Genomic DNA, 16,860 nt, shown 5'->3' with positions numbered 1-16,860 from the left:
CTCTTTGATTTTACTCAATCAGTATTACATAATGACAATAGGGCTGATGGTCTAGCCATTTGTGATTTTATTGACATTAAAAATGACAGTATATACACAATTGCAACCAACAGTCACCTAAATCCTATAACTTTGATAAATCATTCGATCTCTATATCAATCTGGAGGTAAAAATAGCCACAAATAAACAACAAATACATCTCGTGATACAAAATTCAATTCAGAAAAGGACTGAAGACTTGTGTGAAAACGTGTTATGTCTGTGACTTTATCCTCACTTTCCACATTCCAAAAGGTTCCTGAAGCGATGTGGAAACAATTAAAATGCCTTTTCCTCATTGTATGATGATAGGCACTGATTATAAAGGACACACAGAAAGACATTACAAAGGCCAATAGTCCACTCTTCCAAACTTTGCCAGTCTGATCTAATCGATAAACCACTACATACAGTACATATCAACTCTTTGTGAGGTGTGGAGTCGATGAACTATTTTTTTCTGCTTCTATGATCATCAATTGTATTCACTCAGACTGCCAATGGTCACAATGCTACAGTTGATCAATATATGTCTAAGGGACTCTAACCCTAAACAGAATCACCACATAACAAAGCTTCTTTTTACTCTCAGTGGAGGAGTTAAATTATTTCTGAAACTTAGTTTCTGAAACTTTTCAGCATTAATGCATCAGATTACTTAATTGGTCCCTCTTAGGGAATTGATTTCTCAGTATTAACCTCATCACATTCATAGTTAAACCTTATTAAACATATTATAGTAGTGGGAGCTGCAGGCCTTTCTCAGGGTCTACAGCCCAGAAACAAACCTGCCAGTGGTGAAGGTTTCTCCTTTGCCCGGGCTTTTAGACTTTGAACACGATTCGAATACATCGGAACATTAGTTTTTCTATTATTGTGCAAACAGAAAAACAAACTAGAAAAAAAAAAAACACAAAACAAATAAAACATACTTGGCAATCAAAGTAATTGGCAAACACTCATTTCCTGTTGTGTGTGTGTGTGTATATATATATATTTTTTTAAGCAAATATCCTGCTGCAGTACTGACACCATTAAAAATGCTATTAAAATATATCTATAACTCTAAATCACTTACATCCTATTTTTATCCTGTTTGAACATTGTCATTTGATTTGCAGAAAACATTCAGTTTGAATTATGGAAAAAAAAGAGACATAAATTATTATCCTATTGCTTTTGGGTAAAGACATCCTCATAAAACCTTTTGATTGGCACTCAAGTACACTAATGTAAACTATGAATGTACGTGAACTGTCCAGCACATCAGCTGCCTGTCTGCTGCTGAAAGCACGTGTTGTGCACACATTTGGATTCATATACAGTTTGTGTAAATATCAAAAGAGGCAGAATCCCTCTCTTATGGGAGGGAACATGAGATTTATTCTCCTTGTAAAAACACTTTAGCTGTTTCAAGTACTTGGTACAATCATACCATCAGTGCTGTTCAAACATCGTTTTAGATTGCACAAGGTGATTGTATTACTGAAATTAAAATTATAATAATCATTTTGAAGTGTGACATAAACAAATTTGAGTATTAACACTAGAAAAAACTCATTTATGTATATTTATGTGAACAGCCTGTAGTGTGCTTTTACATTTGCATATGTACGGTGTGTATCCTATGAAAGAGGGGGATAGTAAACTGGCGTATCGTGGTCACACACGCTGAACCCAGATGGCTTGCCAGCACCCATGGGACTGTCCCAGCCTGGCTTGGTGAACTCGACCCAGGTCAGCTGTTTCTCACAGTCCACGAGGTTGAAATCAGGATCGAAACAGATTTCAATCTGTCCCAAAATCTGGACATCAGCATTCTGTCAAACACAAAAACAGACTATTTACCAAGCTGACATATTTATAGCCGACATTTCAACAAGTCAAAAGCAATTCTACAAATTAGTCTAAAAAGGAGAGTTTCAATAAAACAAGGAGCTCATACCTGTGATGGATGGACACACTGGATCTTAGGTTTAACACCATAGAAGCTTTCAATCACTCTTTCAATTTGTGAGAACTGCACAGACAGACAGAAGAAAATGTAAACACTGATAGGTGACCTTTACAGGTTTAACTCTTCATGAAAAAAACACAAATTTTACAGTGCGGTACATTAAAAACATGAACCTACAGTGTAGTACTTTTCAGAGGGGGTGATTTCAAATTTCACCAGGATGCTGAAATAAACAAAAATGATCACATTAAAATAGGTATATTCAACTTATAACGTGTGTGTGTGTGTGTGTGTGTGTGTGTGTGTGTGTGTGTGTGTGTGTGTGTGCGTGTGTACCTATTCAAATCCAACTTGTGATACAGCTCCAACGCTTTGCTGAAGTATTTATGCTGACTGTTGAGAGATTCAGCTTTGGCTGCACACGTGCCGTGTTTGTGCCACTCGTATTTCCTGTTGAAACAGACATGAGGCAGTTACTTTTTAATTTATAGACATATTTTCAAAGGAGTAACACATCTTACAAAAATGTATTTATCATGAAATATTTGTACTGATCTATAAAAATATATTCTGCATTAGAGCAGAAAGGTAAATAGCATTAAATGGGCAAGAGAGAGGTAATACAGTACATAATGTAAAAAAAAGTCACCAACAACGAGGCAACAGTAAAAAACAAAACAAAACAGTGTTAATCCTAAAACAAAATATAATAATTATAATGTCCTTAAGTTCTGTTGCATTTCATAAGTATAGGATCAGCAGAAGTTTACTATGATACATAATTTTCACATTTAAACCAAAACTGAAATCTAAAATGAAACACTGCAGCAGCAGTCCAGTGCCGCTCATGTTGATCATACCACAAGCAACAAAGCAAATAAAGTGACACACAGATTGGCAAGATCAACATACCAGAATCCAGAAGATGAGGGGTTGAGCAAGTCAGGCCAGCTCTTCATCATGTCTGGAAGCAGGTCCTGAAAGTACGACACACTTGTTTTGTTCATGTGGAGATGATTCACTGTAAGATAACACTAAAGAGGCATTGGAATTTACTTTATGTTCTGTCCTCAAATTAAATCAATGACAGACATGGAAAGAAACTGCAATTTAGGAATTTCCCATGTACAACCACATGACTTGAAAACAAGCAAACAGAAAAATTTGACATTAGTAAATGGGTGAATTAACTGAATAAAATAAATTGAAGAAATTAACATTGTCAACAGAGCCACTTCTTCTTCCAGTCGCTACTCTACAGATTAAATTTGCCTTTATCTTGCTGTCCTGACACCAGTTGAATATATCAAGATTCACGACACGACATAAATATACCATAGCTTGGACAGTTTTACACAAATCATAAAATACGGTCGCTGAATAATTTACCTCTATTTGAGATGAGTTGAAATGCCACGATGAATTGCAGTCAATCCCTTTATCTGGCCTAAAAAGACAGAAACATTTAGAATTCACTCACTCGCAGAGGCAAAAATAAAAGGAAACCTTTCACAAAACACACAGACTGCTCTTAAACAATTAATTCTTCCACTATTTGTCTTTTTCCCCCTTAAGCATTGCATATTTAATATGCTACATATCTGCATATTCAGATACATGATACTCTCTTTTCATAATGTAAAACATGTCTTTCTGAAACACATTTTATTGTAAAGCTGTTTGTATACGGATTATGGTGTAGTATTAAAACTTTACATGAGTACATTTTCTTCATTTGACATTTGCAATTGTAACACTAGAACATGCACACGCACGCACCACAGTCCATGTAATGTCCAGTAGCTAATATTGGGATGACAGTGCTCCATCTGAAAACAAAACAAAGACATCCTAATCAGAACCAAATAATCGAAAGTGTATTAAAAAGTATTCCGTTTGTCAATGTAGTTTCTGTAACTCACAGTGGTGTTGACTTACTTACTTACTGAAATGTGCTGTTCCTCTTCTCATTGTTCAGTGGAAGTGAATTTTTATGTGGTTTTGCATCAGCAGTGTATGTAAGCAACAATCAACTACTTATGATAAAAATCTAAAAGAATACATTGATTCATTACAATATACGCTGTCCTTAAGGTATCACTAACATCAACAAGTCAGGCTGCATTTCATTTTGATCCTGGACAAATAAACAATAAAACCTAAAATTTCATATCAACCAGAACATTACTTCCTTAAAACTCCAGCATTGCAACAGTCAAGCAGTTAGTCATGTGAGATAAACCATATGACACTGAGAATCTGAGCCTTCAGACATACTCAGAACAGCTTCGTCAGCTGAAAATGTGTGTTTCGAGGACAGAAACCTTCTGTACTCTTGTGGCCTAAAACAGAAAGTTAAGACAGACAGTCTGGTGACTCAGATTTACACCTCATGTGACATTCAAGGATTTCCTGTTCAGTTAGCAGTCAAGAATACTGGACATATTCTCAGCTATCCATGAGTCATAGGATGGGTAAACATTTAAATACTCAATGACAGTTTTTTTTTTTTTATGGTGGGGAATGTTCATAATTGAAACTGTTTACCTGGCCTTCTGAGTAAATGTGTCATGTAACAGATTTAAGTGTGGCAGTAGGTGAGAATGGTTATCTCATTTGCAATCACTGCGACTGACTCGCAATCTATCCAGGGTGTGCCCTCTCTTGTCTCCTGACCTCTGTGAGCTTCAGCAAATTCCAGTTTTTGCCTTCAAGAACATACCAGTGCAGTAAATAGAAAGGAATGGATGCAGAAATGGAGGTATGGGTTGAACTTCACAACACATTAAAGAAAGTTTGGAAACAGCAGCCATGAGTTTCATGGAGTCATCGAAACTGGATAACAGCTCTTTTCATGTGCATAACAGTAAAATTATGGCGTATGTTTGTGTGGACAAGGTAGACAGACACTCACAGAACAGAAGGTGCTTGGCCAGTGGTGGGTCAGGATCAATTTGCTCCACATATGGCTGAAAAACACACATTTGTTAACCAAGAACATTCGAGAAAATTAGGACTGGGTTGTCTGGTGAGAAGCTAACATTTATTCACTGTGAAAAGCCACAGCACTGGCAATAATGGAATTCACAGAAAAAATTGCAACAGAGATCGATAACAATAATTATTTTTTAAGTATTTTCATTGATTTACAAAAAGCTTTTGACGTCATCAATCATTCAAAATTACAAAAAAAAAATGAGGAAGTATGGCATCCGAGGAGTAGCTCAGCATTGACTCTCAAGTTATTTGGAAAACAGAAACCAATATGTACATATAAATGACACTAAATCTGAACTATGGCAAATTAAATGTGGTGTGCCCCAAGGTTCGATACTTGGGCCAAAGTTATTCATTTTGTACATGAATGATTTTGCTAAAGTGTCCAACCTTGAGAAAATTCTATTTGCAGATGATATCACATTATTTCATTCAAGTAAAAGCATACAAGAAGTCACAAAAGTAGTGAATGAAGAATTGAAAGTAATAAAACACTGGTTTGATTTAAACGGATTAATCCTAAATGCAAAAAAAAAAAACAAAACAAATTTTATGTTGTTTAATAATAAAAAGGAAAAAGTGAAAGTAAAACTCGAAATAGATGGAGTTGAAATTCATCGTGTAACAGAAACAAAATTCTTAGGAGTGATGATTGATGATGATCTAAAGTAGAAATCTTGCATTAATTACACCAAAGGGAAAATTGGGAAAGCCATTTCTGTGTTACATAGAGTCAAGTTTTTTCTGAACAGTTGTGCTTTGTTGACATTGTATAACACTATGATTTTACCTTATCTCATGTATTGTGTTGAAGTGTGGGGTACGACATGTAAAACTTATTTACAGACAATTGTCATACTACAAAAAAGGGCTATAAGGATAATAACAAATAGTCATTATCGAGAGCCGTCTAATCCATTATTTATTAAACTGAAAGTTTTGAAATTTCCTGATATTGTTGATTTAAGCATCCTAAAAATAATGTATAAGGCAAAGTGGAATTTATTGCCTGTAAACCTTCAGAATATATTCGAAATAAGAACCAGTATATACAATCTTAAAGGAATAGACGTGTTCAAAAAACCCAGATTCAGAACCAAAATCAAAGAAAGAAACATTGTGGTAAAAGGAGTGAACTTATGGAATGCTCTGAAACAGGAAATCAAAGAATGAAAAACAATTATTATTATTATAATTATTGCGGGTGAAGATTTTTTTTGATTTAACAATGAGTTTTTGAGTATTGTTAATTTGTATTAGTTCAAATACTGTATGTAAAGGGGCAGATATAATAAGATTGTTCTTCTTTCTGCTCCTTTTCTTTCGTTTGTTTGGTGTCTAGACTGATGACATTGATGTATTTTCATCTTCTTTGTTTTTTGTCTTTGTGTTGTTTTAAACGAAAGAAACAAATAAACTAAACTAAACTAAACTAAAAGGCAAAAAATGACAAAATTCATTTCCCCCATTGACTCTAGTTTCTGCATGTCTGTGTTTGCAGCTACTTACGGAGGGGAGATCACAAACGCAGAGGACATGGCTGCAGCCACACAAACGAGAAAAGGAGAGCCGAGCCTCATGGCTGACCTGAAACAAGGGAATACTGGTAAGGAATTGTTTCTATCCAGTGCTTTTATAGACTGAGTAAATAGAACAAGTTAAAACAGGCCGATAATGGGAAGGAGGAAACAGGTAGTGGATTGAGCAAAGGACAACAAAAACGTATTGTGACAGCACTGTGAAGCAACTCGTAAAATAGAAGTTCCTTACGAGCAGAGTAACATGAATACAGCAGAAACGCATAAACAAACAAGTTCACCAAATAGTAGTTTATAGAGCAGCAGGCGAATATACCCCACAACTTCAAAGTCAATGTAAAGCCACAGAAAAACACAAAAGAAACACTGCGAGGAATTCAACTGTTAAAATAAGAATCGAACAGCTTTTTTTAATCGAAAATCCAGTAATACTTACTGGATGTTAAAGATACGAACTTTGCCTCCACCGCGCTTTGTTTTCACAGAAGTTTGTCATGAATGTGCAACTTAAATTGTCCTCACCTTGTTTTAGATCCGTTACGACAAAGACGTATAGTGAACCAGCAGTGGCGAACACGATCAGGGAGCTGGTTTCTGGTTAAATAAGTTGATAAGTAATCACTCTCTCACACAGAGTACAGTACACCGGCGGCTCCAGTCTGTTGTTTACGTCCCACAGCCGCTTCACTACCTGCTTGTTCAGCCAATCAGAAGCCGAGCTCAGTTCATGCGTCATCAGCTGGGCTGAGTGGCAGCTTGATTTATCAACTGGGCCGCACCGGCTGTGCTTGTTGATATTTTATTATCACTATTTGATGTATATTTTCCTTATATACGTATATACACAATCGCTCCTTTCTAATCGGACCGCCCTAAATTAGGATATTCTTTCGATTAAAAAAGAGAGTAAAAGAATAGTAAGATAACATATTTGAGCATGATTGTCCTCTAAAACAAATGTAAACACATTGGATGAAAAGCTGTTTAGAAAATGACAAAGTACACCGCACATAACCTTTTTTTATATCATTAGAAACTTTTAAAAGCAGATTTAGAACTGAGAAGATTAAATAGGTAGGTAGGTTATTAATAACAAATTAAAATTTCACAACCTGACTCCAAAAACTACCCTTCTAATTCGTAGCTTACAATAGCAGGATGTTCCCAACCTACTGTACACAAAATAACTAATCTATATTAGTTATTAGTTATACACAGTATTTTTTTATTTCTATTTTTTTCTTTGTATCACTTATAAGGTGTCCCTATTAGAGGTATTTTAAACATTGGGGCTTTTTTGATACTGAGCTGAACAATGCACACCACGTTTTGCATTGTGGCTCTGCAGTAATTTCTACAGCTGCTGCAGTTTTCTTGGCCAGCTGCCACCCTCTGTGCTGAGGTCAACAGAAATTGTGTGACCTAAACACACGTTTACAGAAGCAAGAATGAGTGCACTCTTTAGTTATAGAGTGGGACAGCTGGCATAGTTTACTGTCAAAATCCTACAGATTCTACTGAGTGTAAATCCAAGATGAAAATCCTGGCTTTGTGTGTGCGAGACTGCTCACATTTAATGATGACAGTCAGTTCAATGTATTAACAGTCCTCTGTTCCTCAAACTAAAATTAAATATCCCAGAATACCAGAGTCATTCTCAGTGAGTGTGTGAAGTAAGTGTGCTATGGGGAGTAATTGATCTAGCTTCTGTCAGGGTGAATAAATGACAAAAAGTGTGGCCAAGAGAGAGGGAATATCACAGTGCACCACTAGAGACAGCAGAGATCGTTCAAATGGCTCAATGGTACTCATGGTATGTTCTCAGTGTTCAAAAATACTTTGTCATCATTTAGGAAAGTACAAAACCAACTGACCATGTGTACTGTGTGACCAACAGAGGGAAGTAAGAGCCCTGCACAGGTCGGGCCTTCCCCCCTCTCTCTCTCTCTCTCTCTCGCGCTCACATTTTTTTTTTTTTTTTTTTTTTTTTCGAAAGAAATTTCTTCCTTCCTGTGGAAATCCAGGTTCCTCCTTTCTGGTTGGGGCATTTGTGTGGAATTTTCATGTTCTTCCTGAGCATGTTTGAGTTTCCTCTGGGGATTCTGGTTTCTCCCCATTGTTGTCTCAGAAATGAATGTAAGCCTGTGAGGTGGTCTGTTTCTCTCTGTGTGCTCTGTGATTGGCAGGTGAGCTGTCCAGGACATTACCTCTGCCTACAGTCCACTGGGCACAGCTTCAGTGCCCCTCAACCCTGATTCATCCCACGCCAGTCTTTAATCCTGAATTTTCACACCAAAAACTCCACATAGTGCTGTGTTGGGAAATCTTGCTGCAATTTAAACTATTCAGAAATATTAAAAGTGAGTTAAATTAGAACGTAAGCCTTTGGTATTGTTATGTTTGATGGCTGGTGTAGGAGGTCAAAGGTTATGGGCCATGACTTAAAGTTTTGTTTATCTGTGTGGTTGGAAGAATTGACTGATTGACCTTTTGAATGCAATGAAAGACTGTACTTGATATGTTTTCATTATTTTCTTCTCTTCTCTTTTTCTTGGTTAACCTTTTTGCTTTACTTTTTTTCATTTTTGTCATTTAACTGTAACATAATCCTCCCTCAGCCCCCCGTCCAACCGATCCCTCTGCCTTTTCTTTTTCGTAGAGATCTCCATTTTGTCTGCTCATAAGATTTTCTCTCAGATGTGAAATGTGTTTTACAGCTCCTCCACTGTGTCAGGAATAGTCTTGCTGTAACTGTAGCTAGTTTTATAAATAGGCCCTGGCTAAAGTTCAGCATGCGACACAGCGTCTCAAGACAATTTTAAGCGCAGATTGAGAAAGAAATTAATTGAAGGCTTTCACTAATAGGCTGTTAGATTCAAATATAGAGGTAAAACACCTGGATGCTTAAGATTTATGTTTTCTTTTGGAACAGTTAGAGCAGATTCTCAGAGTTTGGAGGTGTATGTGCTGTAAGCTCTCAGATGCAGTCTAAATATGGTTACCTAATCAATAACATCGCCACTGCAAGTTAGAAGAAATAAAAAGGTGGGACATGAAAGGCGCAGTGTGAGAAAACAGATTCTGTCTCTCTGTTCTGTGGAGCTACAAATGCTACTGAGTAAATGTGTGGTATTGCCCTTCTACATGGTCAAATTTTTTGCATGGTCTTCATCGTTTCTGACCTTTAAAAAAAAAAAAAAAAAACAGCTGTTTCCACTGTGCTGTTCAAAGAACATGCCAAAGAGCAGCAGGTGGGCTGGTATGACTTCCACAGAAAACCCCTATGAATAAATCCATTTAATCAAATAGTTTACTGGTTCTAGTGACCACAAGTCTTGAAGGATACTGGTTATATATAGGCAGCTCTCTCTCCTTATAAGGTCTCAGGGAGAGGCAGGTGGGGTACTGCTAGGGACGGGTGGTGGTTTTGCTGGCCTGGTACTTGGTTTAGGCTGACTCCCTGTGGATTCAGGCTGACAACCGAAGTCGCAGCTAAGGAAAATCTCAAGGGGTAAGATAAGAATTTTAAATTGTGTTTTCTGCTCCTGTGTCCATTGTACCCTCTACGTCTTAATATGTTCACGTCTCAAACCCAAGGGTAGCAGGTGGGATAGGAGAGCAGACCAGTGCACGGCCAAGAGATGACTCAGAGTTCTAAACCACTGCTAATGATACTTAAAGTGATGGATGACAAAATGTATTAATTATGAAGAATACACTGTGATTCAGGGGGAATAAGTGAATGACCAACCGAGGGCTCTTTCTGACACTCCGCTTGTGACTCATTTAATAATCGCTCAGTTTGTCCGACGAGAGAGATAGGCAACAGGTTTATGTCTATCGCTGTAACAATAATTTGTCAAAATTGAGTCTGGTTGTGCTGTGACATCTGAGAAAGACTGGGCTATTGGAGGATGAACTGTGTGAACCTGAAATGTGTTGACTTCATGTGAACTTGACCTCATATGTTCACTGACAAATATGCCATCCTAAATGTAGCAATATGCAAATCACCCAGTATGTCAGCATCAAACCACAGTGAACCAGTGTCTCAATGGTGTTTGATATTTGAGCAGAAAATGTTTATGAAGGTGTATAACTTAAGAGGTTTGTACAGTTATGGCAAAGGTTTCCTGTTACACATTTGTGCTGTTACAGTAATGGTTGACTGACACAGTGACGGTGTTTGATGATTTATGGGATCAGAATATGAGTGTTACACAAAAACACTCACATACAGGACACTTGGATGTGCGGCATTTTTTATTCAAAAGCAGTGTTTCATTTTGCTTTTTATTCTTGTAGGGTTGGAAAATATACCTCAGTGCAGTTTAGCTCTCAGATTTCATGTAAACAAAACATTTTGTGGTGAAAAATATTTTTCTTTTCTTTTTTTTTTTAGATTCATTTAAACAGTGTTCGGCAATTTCTTTGAAGAAAAAAAAGACAACAACGTGAGAAGGCAAAGATTTAATATTAAATTAAAGTGTGAATTTTCAGCAGCTTTAATTATACCACCTCTGCAACACAGTATGAGGGACTTAGTAGGAATTTACCTGTTGTCATTGCCCTCAGAGGTCAGAGGCCAGACGCTAATGAGACATACTTTCATCCATGTGATTTACTGTCTGCTTTGTTGACAGTTTGGTGTTCGAAAGTAATTCAGCATGATTTTGGTGATGGTTGTGGAGACTCTAAAGCTGGATAAACCATTTTAAAGAGGTGGTAATCGGAATATCTTTGCCAGTACAACATGTCTAAGTAGTCCCGAGGTTGAAGTTGCAGCGGGGAAATCGCTTCGTGTTTCATCTGACCTTATTTCTGGTCTCTGAGGAGCAGGGGGTGATGTAAGGCAATTAAACACCGCTGTGGATGAATGATGTAAGACGAAGTTATGCTGCTGCTTTGGTTTCTGTACAGTGAGACGTGCTCATTTGAGATACCGACCAATGACAATAAGACTACAAACTGGTTATTAAATCATGACCATCTTTACCGGATTTTACAGAATAATTGAAGAAATTTCATTTTTATAAACAGCTGGATTTAAAAAACACTTTCACAAATGGTTATTTGATAACAGGCTTCAATGTGAGAGAGCTTGTATAAGTATTTCCGCTCTTCCTTTCTTTTTTTCCAGTAGAAATATCAGTTGCCATTGAGGTGTCTTAGTTCTAAAATCTCATTTCTCAAGGATTACACTTCACGGCTTTCTTTTTACATTAGAATATTTGTTTTTTTCCCCCACTATCATGCCTAGAGTTCCACTGAGGAACACTCTTTGCTGCAGCTGCACTGTCAGTCGGTGTTCATTTTCATTACTCGTCCAACAATAGTTTGTGTTCATGCCTTTTATTTATGTTCACGTGTGTCTGTGTCGCGCGTGTCTTTAAACCAACACAGTGTCACCTTGTCATTCTTGGAGTTGCCAGTGTGACTGTCTTTGAGTGAACGTGCACGAGTGTTGTCATCTCCTGTGCCTTCGTATTTCAGGAGGGCTCTTCTTTTTGAGTGGATATAGATATTAAGCTGATTTTAGTCGCCAGATTGTTGTCATTATATGTCCACAAAAAAATGTCTTTCTGTTTGTACTTGACTGCTTCTTATTTCAGGGATCTCTTCAACAGTCTTTGGGGTTTGCAGCCCTTGTGCTTGTCTGTGTTGTTTTGACCCATTGTCGTTGTCATTATCATGTCCGTCTGTGTGTTTGTGTGTTGCCGATCCAACAGGTCAGTACCTTCAGTGCCACCATGTCAGTGTGGGTCAAACGTGGAAGTTACGACCATGAATACCACCACAAAGAGAGCAAATATGTGGTGAAAGAGTACAGCAGGTACAGAAGATTCTGTCATGCTAACGCTAATTCTAACTACTATTATTGCTAATAGTAGTGTTGCTACTGCTGTGAGCTCTGCTATGACTAAACATGGAGACTTCGCCCTATAATCATACAGCGAAATCAGGTTAATCTGGTTAACAACTAGTCTATAATAACACAAAACTGAGCCAGTCATTTGTACTTTTAAAAGGGTTTTCCTCACACTCAGTAGGCTCTCTTACCTCCTGATGTAGTCTGTTGTCTTTGTGTCAGTTGCGTTACTGTTCTGTTTTTATCCGATATACATTTCCTTTCCTGACGTGGAGCTCTAAGTGTGATGATATCCTTTAATTTAACTTAACACAACAATGTAACTATAACCCATACATCCTGGAATAGTCATGGGAAAGACATTTGTCAACAATTAGTTGTCTTTCTGTGCGTGTGTGTGTTCGTTTCTTACCACTTAAAAAAATCTTGCTCTTCTACACCTTTGCTAACATGCAGCTAACTGATCCAAACGAAGCGACTTTGTTTGCAACCTCAAACAAAGCTCAGTGAAGAGCTTTGGATTCCTTTCACTAATGCAGTTGTCTTCCTCCTACTCATATAGAGCCTAATTTCAATAACTTTAATTCAAACACAGGTAAGTTTGAAGTGTGCCTTGAATGATAAATGTCTAAAAATGTCTAATTTGCTTCACTGCTTTCATTCTCCTTTCTTCAGACTTTTTTTTTTTTGGTCAAATTAGAATAATTGAAGTAAACACAATTTTTATTTCTGCTTCAATTTTTTTTTTTATGTGTAGCTGTGTTTTTATGCAGGTTTGCCCATTCTCTTTTGCAGAGCAGCACACTGACATTTTCATGTTGTTTATTTCACCAGTTTGACCAAAATATACAACTTGCCATTTACATTTAGCAGAAACACACTACTTTTAGAAAAATATCCTTGTCTTCCTCTTGTTAAAGCACAATGGTGTACCTGGTCCAGGTTCGTTAGACATGGCGGAATCAAGTGTTTTGGAGCCGACAGTCTTTGTCTGCACTGTCTTCTGCTGGCAGCGCCACAGTGACTTACAGCTTAAAGGCTTTGTGGACACCAGTGAAACACAGACTTAGAGCTTCTTACAAGTAGCTGTTTCCTTTGCGACAATCTCAATTTCAAACAAGCAAGCCAGCGAGGTTTCAGCTTTCAGCTCTCATGTGCTACTCGGCCATAGTCTTCTAAAAATACAAGCTGGCGACTCACACAAAGCATAGTAAATAAAACAAGTGTGCTGTCATTATTTGCCGTTCTCTGATGTCTTGTTTTTTATTTATTTGTTGTGTCACCCGTGACATTTATGATAAAACTGGTTTAAATCAACCTGGAAAAAAAAAAAAAAGCTAACTACAAGATTTCAGACATTTCAAAGGATGCTGATAACCACACAACGACATCCTCAGTGACACAAACCTCCTATAGCTCCGACTCTCAACTGAGTGAGAAAACTCTCTGGATTTTACCTCTCAGGGCTTCTCATATCAGCTCTGAGCAGACACGTTACATTTTCTTTAGGTTGCTGTCTTGGATCCGCTCACCGAAGAGTCATAAAGGACTGTGTGCTGATAGGCTGCTGTGTAAAGTCTTGCACAGTCAGGGAGACCTTTTCTTTTTGCATATACGTGGATCATACTCGCACTCTTTTTTTTTTTCTCTCCCCCCATTAAGCTTCCAAATCGTACATGCAGGAGCTGCAAACTTCCTGAAGTGTGCTTAAATCTTCGTGGTTGCTCCACTGAGATACAGTCACTTATGTTTCAAAAACCACCAGCTGGTTTTGGTAGATAACTTCTGATTTTTTCTGCGTTAACGTTGATTTGAAATTGCATCCCACAGCCCTGCAGAGAATGGCGAGTATGCTCATGCTGCTTGTTGGAAAGCTCAACATTTGCACATGGAACAAATGTATACATCATTCAAGCGCTTCAGTTTAAATACACTTTTATCATTTTGTGCGATGGAAATGGTGTAAAACCTATCCAAAGCTGCTGATGCTTAGAATCAATATCTTGTGTGAATAATTATCTGGCAAGAATGCATTTTGAGAGAATATGACACATATGACACAAATCAGTTTGTAAACGGTTACCCATCATTGAAACTAACTTATTGTTTGTTTGTAGCTCTGAGGCGATGGAGGACAGATATGAGCATAAAACACGAGTTCACATCCAGGAAGTGGTAAGAATCTTCTTTTTATTTTTAATCCAGACTTGTTTTTTAACATTAAATGAAAAAAAAAAATCCATAGAATATATATATTACAATGTAGGACACATTGATTAATTGTCCTTTATAAATCATAATGAATTATGACATGCAGTAAATAGTTACCACTGTCATAGTTCGCTTATTTGATTAGTGTGCTAGAAGCAATTCTTAGTTTTTAAATCATTTATTTATCACTAAAATTGCCGTGTTTTGTTTCTATGTATTCATTAACACATTGGTATTCAACTGTAATATTGTATCAAAGGGCATCTTCCCTCTTTCAGATAAGCGCGAAGAAACTGAACAAATATGTGCGTGAGGAGCCCATGATCAGGGGACCACACTTCCTGGTCAGACTCAGATCTCACACAGTGTTTGAACACACTCCCATCCAGCTCTTCTGTACGGTTGAGGGTTTTCCCATGCCTACAGTAAAATGGTAAGCAGGGACAACAGTTTTTCTTTGTAACATCATGACTATTGAGATTCAACCATCTGTAGATCAAGGTTTTTTTTTGTTTTTTTTCTAGACAAAATACAGTGACAGTAAATCTTCATAGTGATGAAAATAATGTTGTTCTCAAAACATTTGATCTGGTTCCATTTCCTGTTTTTTTGTTTTTTTTTTTAGGTACAAAGATGGTGTGATCCTGGACCGGTCCTCTGGAAAGTACTTAGTTAAGTCTAAAGGTGGAAGCCACTCTCTAGAAATCCCAAGGTAGAGTGAATTCAAAGAAGTAACGTTTCCAATATTTTTTTAACAGTTACAAACATTTAATGATTACGCTTTTAAGTTGGCTGCTCAACCAAATAAGAGTTTAATAGTCATAATACTTTGGGTGTGTTATTTGCAGGATCTATTGTTTTGATAGGATTTGCTCACAGTGGGGATTAAGGGAACAGCCGAAATGCACCACTGCTTCTCACAGTAGGATTAAACATACACCAAGAAATTCACTCATGTGTGAACCTGTCATTCTGCACACAAACTGTAGGAGAACATGAGAAATGTTCACATGTGCTCTTTGACATAGACTGAACTGTTGTCAGACATAATGTGAAATCCAACCGTAGACTGCATGCTCATCTTAATGTTTTTTTGAATAAGACACTTCAGGACGCAATAAAAATAGATAGAGAGAGTGATTCAGAATGTTCAGAACCAACATACTGACTGGGCAGTAGCATTCCCAAAGATTCATGGTGATCCACTGGAAACTCTCCTCTGTGACAAATCAGGATCTACGTACAAATTGACATTAGCGTCAGCGGAGTGTGTTGATAGGCGGCGTGGTTACAGTCGGGCCACTGGAGCATGTCCTGCTCTCCCTCGAGTCTCTGGAAGCTCAGCTGTTCAAGTGCTGACCTCCGTGCTACCTGACACTCCCGGATTCTTTCAGTCATCACTCCTTCCTTGGATCCAGTCGCCTTCAGCTCCTTCCCTCACAGTTACACACAGTCCAGCCAGCAGATATTTCTTCTTGAAGACGACACTTCCTGGCCTCAACACTATCCTCAGTTGTTGAAAATGGACCAGCTTATTTAATTATGACAGACACATATTACTGTGTGTTTTTTGTTTTCAAGTTTCAGGACAGCTCCCATGAAAGGCTTTGGAAGATATTCAAGTTTTAAAAATAGACTGCGACGACTTAAAGGATGAATCTGTTTTGAATTACAAATTACTAGTAGCTTGTCACAATTTTAAGCCAAGCTTTTGACAGAAACCCTGTCTTCCGTGGATTTATGCATCATGAAACTCATGAGGAGTCTCCTCCCTGCCCCATCCTCAAGCCCAGCAGTCACACATAAACACTGATCTTTTAAAAGAGTTCTGACTTCAAATCTGACTGTTCTTATCTCTCACAGTGAAAGATAGGAACAGCAAGAAGCTATATATGTATATATAAATTCAGTGGAGCAGAAATGAGTCCTCAGGCTGAGATTGTGTAGCAGCCAGTTCTAGTGAGACAGAAGCCTGGTTTTTAGAGCAATAAAAGCTTTCTTGTGCCTCATAAGTATTTCTGTAGTCACTTCTCAGATTTAAAATGGCGGATTTAATATGTTGGCACCATCTGAGCACAAACCTGCTCCTATATGATTCTGGGTGGGGGGTGGGGGGGCTCACAAAAAACATGCATTTTTTAGCAGCAAATTTGCATAAGCGTCAAGGTTTTTGTGAAAGCCTCTCATAGAAACCAAGATTATCCTCCTATATTGTAGCTCCATCCCCAAACCTAATGTGCCAAGTCCA

At 37.6% G+C, this 16,860-nt stretch overlaps 2 protein-coding genes across 3 annotated transcripts in view; one reads left to right on the top strand and one right to left on the bottom strand.

The window, feature by feature from the left end:
• Positions 1-44: 44 nt before the first annotated feature.
• rnaset2 (ribonuclease T2) lies at positions 45-7,199 on the bottom strand. The gene is made up of 10 exons (XM_030091928.1): positions 7,055-7,199; positions 6,504-6,581; positions 4,912-4,966; positions 3,777-3,826; positions 3,387-3,444; positions 2,910-2,974; positions 2,334-2,447; positions 2,175-2,220; positions 1,986-2,060; positions 45-1,860 (listed from the first exon to the last, which is right to left on the bottom strand). The coding sequence occupies exons 2-10, from the start codon at positions 6,572-6,574 to the stop codon at positions 1,666-1,668; spliced, it is 729 nt and encodes a 242-aa protein (XP_029947788.1). The 5' UTR covers positions 6,575-6,581; positions 7,055-7,199; the 3' UTR covers positions 45-1,665.
• The window catches only part of myom2b (myomesin 2b), a 30,279-nt gene continuing 20,003 nt past the window's right edge, over positions 6,585-16,860 (top strand). Inside the window, exons 1-5 of one of the 2 annotated variants that reach the window (XM_030091917.1) lie at positions 6,585-6,600; positions 12,262-12,365; positions 14,519-14,576; positions 14,891-15,045; positions 15,238-15,324. In XM_030091917.1, the coding sequence (XP_029947777.1) occupies positions 12,283-12,365; positions 14,519-14,576; positions 14,891-15,045; positions 15,238-15,324 (383 nt within the window). In that variant the 5' untranslated portion in view covers positions 6,585-6,600; positions 12,262-12,282. Of the gene's footprint in view, positions 6,601-9,914; positions 10,044-12,261; positions 12,366-14,518; positions 14,577-14,890; positions 15,046-15,237; positions 15,325-16,860 lie in introns of those variants that run through there. The other variant, XM_030091908.1, reaches the window with a different exon arrangement.

Source organism: Salarias fasciatus, chromosome 1, assembly GCF_902148845.1.
Source record: "Salarias fasciatus chromosome 1, fSalaFa1.1, whole genome shotgun sequence".
Lineage (NCBI taxonomy): Eukaryota > Metazoa > Chordata > Actinopteri > Blenniiformes > Blenniidae > Salarias > Salarias fasciatus.
Note: the sequence above shows the minus strand (reverse complement) of the source record. Positions and strands in the feature narration are given on the sequence as shown.